The sequence below is a fragment of the Microtus oregoni genome, unplaced genomic scaffold (genome assembly GCF_018167655.1).
Source record: "Microtus oregoni isolate MIOR12 unplaced genomic scaffold, Mior012 000012F_ref0000307, whole genome shotgun sequence".
Lineage (NCBI taxonomy): Eukaryota > Metazoa > Chordata > Mammalia > Rodentia > Cricetidae > Microtus > Microtus oregoni.
Window position 1 is genome coordinate 46,243,171 of NW_024543071.1, and position 10,967 is coordinate 46,254,137.

A 10,967-nucleotide genomic window follows, 5' to 3' on the forward strand; every position below is an offset into this window, starting at 1 on the left:
CTTTAATGTATAAAATGTTATCATTGTTAATTTTATGTGCCTATTGGGATGAATTGAAGGAGATCCATGTGGCTTGTAAAGTGTTTGTCCTCAGTATGTCTGTAAGAACGTTCGGTTGGCATTTGTGAACTGAGTAAGACGGGAGTGGGTAGCATCCAGTCAACTGTGGGGCCAGACGAACAGAAGTGGAAGAAGCATGAATCTCCTGTCTATCTGGAGCGGGTACCATTTCTCTCCTGCTCTTAAGCACCCTAACTCCAGGTGTCCCATCTGCTGGACTCTCCAATTCATCACAATGGGCTCCTAGGTTCTCAGGCCCTCCCCTCACACTGAGAGTTACATCATTCATCTGCCTGATTCTGGGACCTTCAGACTAAAACTGAGTCACAAGAAAGCCTACCTAATCTCCAACCTTTGGACGGCCCTTCATGAAGCTAATTGGCCTCCATAATCGCGTGAATGATTTTTCTAGCAATTTCTCTGTCTCTGTGTATCATCCATCTATCTAACAATCTATATAAACACATTGTTTGGCTCTGTCTTTCTAGAGAGTTCTCGTATTCATGTTTTATTTAACCTTATTTAGTTTTGCCACATTAAAAAATACAAAACCAGGGGCTGGAGAGATGGCTCAGTGGTTAAGAGCACAGGCTGCTCTTCCAGAGGTCCTGAGTTCAATTCCCAGCAACCACATGGTGGCTCACAACCATCTGTAATGAGGTCTGGTGCCCTCTTCTGGCCTGCAGACATACACACAGACAGAATATTGTATGCATAATAAATAAATAAAATATTTAAAAATAAAAAATACAAAACCAAATAATACATGTAGACAAATAAATTCCACATAGAATTATAAATCAAAGTAGAAGGCAATAACATAAAATTGAACTCAAATTTATCTCACTAGCATACTATACACATTAGATTGAATTCCCTGGTAGATTCTCTTAAAATGTGATTTGATTTTATGTTTGTATAGAATGCTAGCATTGATGTCTTATGAACATGTCTGAAATGCAGATGTACTTAGAAGTAAAAACATCTTGATTCTCATAATGAATCTAAAACATTATTTCGGCTTGTATTTCTTCCATGGAAACTAGCAACTTCAGCTCAACATAGGTCCAAAGTCCTGCAGCAGAGCTCTCTAATAAATCTAAGATAAAGGTTCATTTAAAAGTTTTAGAGGTCTTTTAAATATATATAAAGGGGTAGCATGATTAGCTATCACAGGACCTGAATTCAATTTCCTATTGTACTGTTGAAAATTGCTCTATTTGAACATTCATGGTTTCAGATTTTTTTATTGATTTTTATTGAGCTATATATTTTTCTCTGCTCCCCTCCCTTTTTCTCCCCTCCCCTTCAATGGTTTCAGATTTTTATGATGAACCTAAACAGCTAAAGTGAACATGCCTGACAACCCAATTAGCATGATTAAATCTAAGATAACTTTGTCAACAAACTACACAGAAGTCGCAAGTTTGGACCCCTATGGGGTGTTGCTGCCACCTATTGGAAGTGTGGCTAAATTGCACACAACTTTAAGAGTCCTGACACCCACCCCTGCAAATAATGATAATAATAATGTTTTAAAATATGTCACCTCACTTTGGAGGCCTGACATAAGACTCCAACACCTAGCAGTGACTGACCACCCTTAAACACATTACATGCTCTGTTCTCTACACACTGTACAAGGGTCTCTCTACGACAGAATAACTAAACTAATGACATTGTATTCATACAACAGAAAACTAGACGGTAATAAAAATGAGGGAGCCGATGATGCGCAGAATAACGTGACTAAAGGACAAATGTTTGGTACTGAGTGAAAAGAACAAAGCTTAGATTGTGTTTCCTGCTCCCCAATGGGTTGCCTTTGCTCTCTCTGTCTCTGGGAGCTTAACATTGACACTGGCCTTCATATCGAGAATAGGGCATCCTCTCAGTGACAAAATCTGCCACTGTGAAACTCATATTGCTTTTCAAAGACTCTGCTTCTTCCTCTCTTGGCTGTCCTTGTGTAATTAGGGGACTCTAAGATGTTTCATACAGATCCCTCACAACAACCTTAAGTTAGTATTCTTGTTTCCGTGAAACACAGGATTCTTTGCTCTACACTATACCAGAGGAGATCAGTGTCACCTTGGTCTATTGAATACAGGTTACTGTGTGATCTTGTAAACAGTACTATGTTTACTCCCAGATGGTCACACTGAGACAGTGATTTCAAAATCCAGAATATATGTGCTACCCAATCTAATTCTAAAAATATCCTGCTTGATAACAGTTTTGCAATATATTGTCCATATGGTCTCCAGCATACTTCCAAACCTATCTAGCAATATCGATCAAACACAAAAGGGTAATTTATATTCCTCAAACTCATGTATTGCTGTCATCCTTCTGGAGCATACTGATAATGAGTTGGCAGCAATGGGGGCTGAATTGGTAGATCTTGAGAAGGTAGGCATCATCTTGCAAAGAAATAAATTTATATAAACTTAAATATGTATCAAGTATATGTAGTCTTCAGACAGGCACTGTTTCCATGGCTATATAGAACAATAATCATTTGAGGATTCCAAGTTACCAAATTCATTTGGATCTACCCAAATGCCTCCATTCTAAGTATCATGTCTTTTTCTTCTTTACATTTAAAAAAATTATTAGATTTTTAAAAAATACCAATCCAAGCGGAAGTTAGGTCTCTTTTTCGTGGCGCCTCCTGGGCGGTCGGCTGTGCGAAGATGAAGCTGAATATCTCCTTCCCAGCCACCGGCTGCCAGAAACTCATCGAAGTGGACGATGAACGCAAACTTCGGACCTTCTATGAGAAGCGCATGGCCACGGAAGTGGCTGCCGATGCCCTGGGTGAAGAGTGGAAGGGTTACGTGGTCCGAATCAGTGGAGGCAATGACAAACAAGGTTTTCCCATGAAACAAGGTGTCCTGACCCATGGCAGAGTGCGCCTGCTGTTGAGTAAGGGGCATTCTTGTTATAGACCAAGGAGAACCGGAGAGAGGAAGCGCAAAACTGTCCGAGGATGCATTGTGGATGCCAATCTGAATGTTCTCAACTTGGTTATTGTAAAAAAAGGAGAGAAGGATATTCCTGGACTGACAGATACTACTGTGCCTCGTCGGTTGGGACCTAAAAGAGCTAGCAGAATCCGAAAGCTTTTTAATCTTTCTAAAGAAGATGATGTCTGCCAGTACGTTGTCAGAAAGCCTTTAAACAAAGAAGGTAAGAAGCCCAGGACCAAGGCACCCAAGATTCAGCGTCTTGTGACTCCGCTTGTTCTGCAACACAAACGCCGGCGTATTGCTCTGAAGAAGCAACGAACAAAGAAAAACAAGGAGGAGGCTGCAGAATATGCTAAACTTTTGGCCAAGAGAATGAAGGAAGTCAAAGAAAAGCGCCAGGAACAGATAGCCAAGAGGCGAAGGCTGTCCTCGCTGAGCGCTTCTACTTCTAAGTCTGAGTCCAGTCAAAAATAAGTTTGTAAGGGTAACAAATAAATGATCAGACCTTGAAAAAAAAATACCAATCCAAGTTCACACTCCCTCCCCTCCTGCCATTCACTCCACACACCCTCCCACCCCACCCCATCCAATCCTCAGAGAGGGTAAGGCACATTGCTTTGTGGAAGGTCCATGGCCCCTCCCTACGATATCTAGGCTGAGCAAGGTATACATCCAAAGAGAATAGGATCCCAAAAAGCCAGTACATCCTGCTATCAAAGATTTGACAGGGAGACATAAGTCAAGGGGGGAAATGAGTAACCTGATTCCACTTTGAAGGCAGGAACCATTATGGTGTATACTGTGTTTTTAAAAATAAGTTTCTATCTACTATGAGAGTTGAGTTGCTATCTGGAACCTGATCTTCCCCAAAGCATGACCTTGATTTGTTTTTGAGAATATTCATACCCTTCCTGACCTGTAAACAGAGACTGCTTGTTCATTTCCTGGCTGCACAGACCTGAATAATTACCCAGAAACTATGTTAATTACAACACTGTTTGGCCTATTAGCTCAGGGTTCTTATTGGCTAGCTCTTATATCTTTTTTTTTTTTTTTTTTTTTTTTTTTTTTTTTTTTTGGTTTTTCGAGACAGGGTTTCTCTGTGGTTTTGGAGCCTCTCCTGGAACTAGCTCTTGTAGACCAGGCTGGTCTCGAACTCACAGAGATCCGCCTGCCTCTGCCTCCCGAGTGCTGGGATTAAAGGCGTGCGCCACCACCGCCCGGCTAGCTCTTATATCTTAAATCAGCCCATTTATATTCATCTGTGTATCACCATGCTGCTATGGCCTACAGGCAAGATTTCAGGATGTCTGTCTCCAGCAGCTATATGGCATCTCTTGGACTCCTCCTACTCTCTCTTTCTCTCTCTCTTTCTCTATCTATCTATCTATCTATCTAGAGATAGAACGATAGAGAGAGAGAGAGAGAGAGAGAGAGAGAGAGAGATCCCTTCCAGCCTGGCTATATTCTGTCCTGCCATAGGCCAAAGCAGCTTCTTTATTAGCCAATGGCAATAAAACATATTCACAGCATACAAAGGGAAATCCCATATCACTGACTCTCATTGACCCCTCCCTAATCACATGGTGGATGCCAACATGATTTTTAAGTTTTTTTGTATTTCCTTATTGCCCCATTGTCTCCCTTCTGTAAAACTACTCATGATTTTGCTTCTTAAAAGGGATCCAAAAGACAGATTTGAGGCTGTTCTCTTTAACCCAACTTAGGAGCCAGCTGCTGGCCAGCTCTTGGATGCACCCCAATAAAAATAATTTGCTTCAAATTAGGCTAAAATTGTAATGGTGGTCTTATTCTCACCATGACCAAGGTAACACTTATTTTAAAAAAAAATAGAAACTTTTAATTGGGGCCTTGCTTACAGTTTTAGTGGTTAGTCTATTATCATCATGGTGGGGAGCATGCCAACACCCAGGCAGGCAGGCATAGTGCTGGAGAAGTATCTACATCCTGATGGATAGGCAGAAAGAGAGAGATTCCAGGGTGGGCATGATCTTTTAAAACCTCAAAGCCCACCCCCAGTGACACTCTTCCCCCAACAAGGCCACACCTCCTATCCTTCTAATCCTTTCAAATAGCACCACTCCCTGATGACTAACCATTCAAACATATGGGCCTATAGGGGACATTCTCATTCAGAAAACCACATTCGGGAAATAATCAGCCTATTTGTATTTCAAAAGTAAGGTATATTCACAGACAACAGTAAGTGTATGGCCAAGTTATCCTTCAATGGTCAGATAGGTTAGAACAAGTATGAACTAGGAATACAGTCACTCGCTTCAGCAGGAATAAAACAGAGCTAATCAGCACATGTATGTTATTTTTCAAGACAAGGGAGGAATGACCACGAGGGTGATTTAAAGACCAACTTGGCTCCATCATCATCAGTCTCCAAAATGAGGAATAGTTTTTAGTTTTCACAAGCCAGAATGATTTCTGACCAAAGATGTTGGTTTGGGTCATCATGAGACCTCTAGGATTACAAGACCTGCCCAATAAGACCATGGGAACAGGGATGTTACCCAAACTCCTCTATAAGATCACTGCCCAAATGAAGATACTATGATTTACTATTATATTATATTATATTATATTATATTATATTATATTAGAAATTCTACACCAAGAAATAGGAAGACATCCAGTATATTGACATAAAGCTATATCTCTATAAATATAAAGCTCTCTTTATTTTGAGATAATGAGATAATATATTTAACATACAGAAAATCCAAAAACACACATAAATACAAGATACTAGAACTGATAAAGCAATATACTTTTGAGACTTATTTATTTTCTTTTATGTGTGAGTGTTTTGTCTGCCATGTATGTGTGTGGACCACGTGCATTCCTGGTGCCCACAGAGGTCACAAGAGGGCATCAGATCCTATGGAACTGGGATTACAGATGGATGTGCACCACCAAGTGAGTGCTACGACCTGAACCCACGTCCCCTGTAAGAGAAAAAAGTGTTATTAACTGCTGAGTCTTTTCCCCAGCCCCAGAGCAACACACTTGTTAACTTTAAAGAGAGTGACACAAAAAAATAGACTATTCAGGAATAAAAATGTTAAGTACTTAGACCAGATAAGCTTTGATCAGACTTGATATGGTTGTTTTGGCTGTAAATTCAATATTAATGAAGCAACATTATACATTAGATGATATCTTTGAAAAGAAACACACAGAATAAGACTGTATGTTGACAGATGCACAAATACCGAAGTCAGAGGCTCTGTGCTCCCCGAGAAGAAAAGGCTCAACGTTTGTTACTGAAACTCTAAGGATATACTTATCATTGTTGATGAAATTGTCTATCCATCAGTGTGATTAAATATTATTTACACAATTGTGGGATGACGTAGATCAAAATCTGCCAACTTGTGCAGCAAAGGACTTCACAATACTTAAATTTTGTGAGTGTTTGTTCCTTTGTTTCTTGTTTGATTTTTCAGTCTTTTAAAATATTTATTTTTTAATTATTATTAAATGCATGGACACTGAAGGTAAGGTTTGAACTCTGGGCCACAGTTTACTGACTTCTGACTTAGGTTTAAAGCAAAAAGGCAGATTAAAGAATTGTGTGTGTGTGTGTGTGTGTGTGTGTGTGTGTGTGAGTCCCCTGAGATGAGAGGCCTGGGTCTGGGCTGCAGATACAGGTGATAAAGATGCCTGTGGCCTCTAAAGCAACCAAAGATGAGATCATTTGCTGCAGGCAATGAGGAAATAAGGACCTGAGATAAAAGTATGAGAAACTTCCTCTGTGTGTTTTTGTTTGTGTGTGTGTTTAAAAGTGCATATGTTCCCGTGTGCATATACGTGTGGAAGCCAGAGACTGACACTGGGTTTCTTCTTTGATCATTTCCCAGTTTATTTTCTGAGACAAGGTCTCTCAGTGAGCCCAAAGGTTCCAGCAAGTTCTAGAGATTCTCCTGTCTCTACCTACCAAGTACTGAGATTACACGTACCACTGTGTAAAATGCCTGGCTTTTCCAGAGGTGTCGGGGACCAAACTCAGGTCCTCATGCTTGCACAGCAAATACTCTATGGACTGTGCTGTTCTGCCAACTCCAAGAAATTTGTTTGTTTACAGTACTAGGAATTTAATTCAGGGCCTGCACACTCTAGGCAGACACTTTACCACAGAGTTATATTCTCAGCTAAGATACAAAAGAAGAAAAAAGAAAGAAAAAGAAAAGAAAGAAAACCTGAAAATGGAAAAGGAACTTGCAAAGAAAAGGCCAGAGAGATGGACGAAGGGAAGTGGAAAGACAATTGTACCACAAAAGAAGCAAACGGGGCTGTTAGAAATAGTATGCCAGTTTTTAGCACAGGGCTGTTAAACAGTAAGTCTCGGGATAGTGCTCACTGAATATAATGGCAAGACGGTGACTTGTTACCTTAAAAAGCCCAAGCATCGATGGAATAGAAACAGAATCAAGAGAATCTCCAACGTCAATCCACCGCCTTACAGACCTTCCAGATGACTCTTGCGCCCACCATTCCTGCTCCAGCCTACTTCAAGCTCACTACCTCTTGTCAGATTTTTAGTAGTAACTCCTATAACTACTTTTCTATGTGGTCTTTATTCTAAAATGGCTCTTCTCCCAAACAATATATACTTTATCTTAGAAAAACTTCCAGAGTAACATTGGTGGAGTACAGCACAGAGCAATCCGCTCAGAAGAAGAAATTATTCTCTGCCTCCCTCAGAATAAAATCCAAACTCCTATACATTACATTTAATGCCTTATATTGTTGGGTCTTAATAAGCAAGCTCAGCTGTATTGGCTACAGTTTAAACATATGAATTTACATTAAAAATGGCCTTTTAAAAATTAAATTCTTATCAAAATTTTCACCCACATGACTGAATAAACATGGGCTGAAAAGGAACAGCACCAATAGATATACCAAAGTGGACAAAAAAAAAAAAAAGACCGAAAGGCCTCACCCCTGCACAAAGATCTACAGGCAACTAAGGAATGCTCAGAATGGGAGAAATAGTCTTCCCCAGGGAAAAGCACAACAATTGATTATCTAATACCAATTTGTCATCCCTGAACACATACAAGTAATATTATACAAACTGAAAAGGCCATATTTAGGAATGGAGGAGGAGGAGGCTGCTTGTTCATTTCCCGGCTGCCCAGACTTCCTAAATAATCACACAGAAACTATATTATTTAAATCACTGCTTGACCCATTAGCTCTAGCTTCTTATTGGCTAACTCATACATCTTAATTTAACCCATTTCTATTAATCTGTGTATCACCATGAGGCTGTGGCTTACCGGGTAAAGTTCCAGTGTCTGTCTCTTGCAGGGCTACATGGCTTTTCCTGACTCTGCCTTCTTTCTCCCAACATTGTTTCGTTTTCCCCATTTAGCTCTACTCTACCCTATCAGGCAAATCCAGTTTCTTTATTAACCAATGGCATTCACAGCATATAGAGGGGAATCCCATATCATAGGAATATATATGTATATACAAATATGCATGTAATAACAAGTAGTTTCAAGAAGGTCATAGATTTGAAAGAAAGTAAGGAGGAGTGTATATGGGAGAGGAGAGGGAAGGGAGAAAATATGTAATTATATTATCTCAAATGTTTTAATTAAAGGCATTTAAAGAGTCAAATTTTGAATTATGAATATTAAAAATTATTATATTTGTTTTTTAATAGTCAAGCCTTTCACCAATGCCTCATTTTCTAATGCTCCATCCTTTCCATGCTTGAACCTTTCCATGCTCAGTATTTCTTCTCTTTCATTTTGCTCATCTTTTACCACACTCCCCCACTCTTAAGGCATTTTTTCCCCAGTGGCCCACTTCTAGTTTTCTGGCTTTCACATATAATGCAGGTTAAACATACAAAACAACAGATTTCAAAGTAGAATCTGCCTATCAGACAGAACACACAGCATTTCCAGTTACCTGAAATTTTCATAATTTTATTTTTCTTTACTGTTAAGTAATCCTTCATTGAGTAAATGAATCACATTTTCTTTATCCGTTCATCAATTGATGGACATCTTAGTTGGTTCCATTTCCTAGCTATTGAGAGCTGAACCACAGTGAAAATGGATGTGCGAACATTCCAACAGGAGGAATTTCTAAGCACAGTATCGAAAGGCCTGCAGAGTTATTCTTGACTAATTACTACCCTGAGATTCTGAGTCAATGGAATGATCTAGAGATAAATAGGATCGTTTGCTTGTTATAATGTTTTAGCAACTTACTAACCATTTGAATTTGTTTTCTCCTCTCAACTTTAGGGAGATTTTGAGGAAATTAATGAATTAAAACACAAAAAACATGAGGTACAGGGCTTAGCACATAGTAGGAGCTCAATAAGCACCCATCAGCCCAGCTACATATATAACATAGCAGAGTGGAAAGGGCTCAGTCTTCATGTGTAGCCAATCTTGCTGTCTTTGGCCAGATGTTTATGCTGCTGTTGTGTTCCGCTACAACCCAGAGCTTCTTTATCATGTACCAGAAGATACAGTGATTGCCCTTCAGGGGATGGAGGACCTGGCCATAGAGATGACATTTAATAAGCATTGTCTTTGGAGCATTTATGAGTTTTACTACGTGCAACCCCAGAGAGCAATTAACTACAAAGCTTTTAACTTTGAAAAATGAATTCTTTTCTCTTTCAGAAAGACCCTCTAGGGCAAAGTAATGAACAGTCTCCAAGGAGAGAAGAAGCAATCCCTTCCCATGTTCATCCCCAACACCAGTTTCTAAACACTTCCAAAAACTTACCCCAGACCCCAAACATATATATTAGCAGCTTCCAGTGGAGCCTCTTAACTATCTCGAGCTCTCCCATCCTTGCTGTATCTTTCCCCTCCATCCCTCTAACCGCACTCTTTCATACCAAGCAGAAATTGTGATCCTTGAAAGTCAGCCTCAATTCCTTCTGCAAACTTACCAGCATTTTGGATGAAGTTTGGTTAAACTCTTTCAAAAGAAGGACAACTCAAGGCTGGCGTCAGAGAAAGACAGTGCCAGGGAGAGGGTAAGTGTGGTCATCTGTGGGTCACTCTGCCTTCATAACTACATTAATCTTACTTACAGAACACCTAGAGACCTAGGAGCCCAAAGAACAGCCAGGGTTTGTAGTGTAGCTTTGTTCTTTCTACCACTCAGTGTTATCTACCCTTCCTCGGATTCAACTAAAACAATTTTGAGTTTTCTCTTTGTACTTTTTTTAAGGAAATTTGATTTATTTCTTAGAGTAGTTTTATGTTGGCAGCAGCTATGACTTGGTGATACAGAGGTTTCCTACATAGCCTCTGCATCTTCTTCATGCAGTGTTACAGTTGATGGGCTTCCATTGACATGTCACCTAAAGTCAGACACAGCACGAATTAATTCTACAGTCTTGCAGTTCCCTTTACAATGTGCGGCTTACTAATACCCTGAGTTTCTGCTGACGTGGCATAGATTAAAGAAGACGTATAACAACAGGCATCCACCACTCCAGGGTAATACAGATGACTTCCTCACTAGTGCATTGTCCATGGCCTCTTCATCCTTCCCTTCCCTATGGCATTAGCAATCACTGATCTTGTTAATGTTTCCAAAGCTTTGCCTTCTTCAGAATATGTATATACTGTGTAGTCTATGGGTTTCTTTTAATTAGAACAACACAGTTTATAGTCCTTTCATATCTTTTAGAGGCAATAGTAACTCATCTATATTTTAGAATTATGCTTTTCAAAATATCTGATGTATATTTTTTTGTTTCCAAGTTAACTAATCTATCACTTGTACGCTTGCATAAAATCTGAAAAAAAAATAGAACAAATTGATTGGGTATTTCCAAAAAACCTTTATTTTTTTGCATTTGAGCTCCCTCTTATCTAATTCAAAACTGGAACTCAAAATAGTATATAGTAA

General features: G+C 39.5%; 1 protein-coding gene across 1 annotated transcript; it reads left to right on the forward strand.

The window, feature by feature from the left end:
* Window positions 1–2,707: 2,707 nt before the first annotated feature.
* LOC121454447 (40S ribosomal protein S6-like) lies at window positions 2,708–3,506 on the forward strand. Its single transcript, XM_041661781.1, has one exon. It carries the CDS (start codon window positions 2,757–2,759, stop codon window positions 3,504–3,506), a length of 750 nt encoding a protein of 249 aa, XP_041517715.1. The 5' UTR covers window positions 2,708–2,756.
* The last annotated feature ends 7,461 nt before the right edge of the window (window positions 3,507–10,967 follow it).

What these genes read in the sequence shown, in the direction of transcription:
- LOC121454447 (XM_041661781.1), top strand. Translation starts at nt 2,757, where the DNA reads ATGAAGCTGAATATCTCCTTCCCAGCCACCGGCTGCCAGAAACTCATC.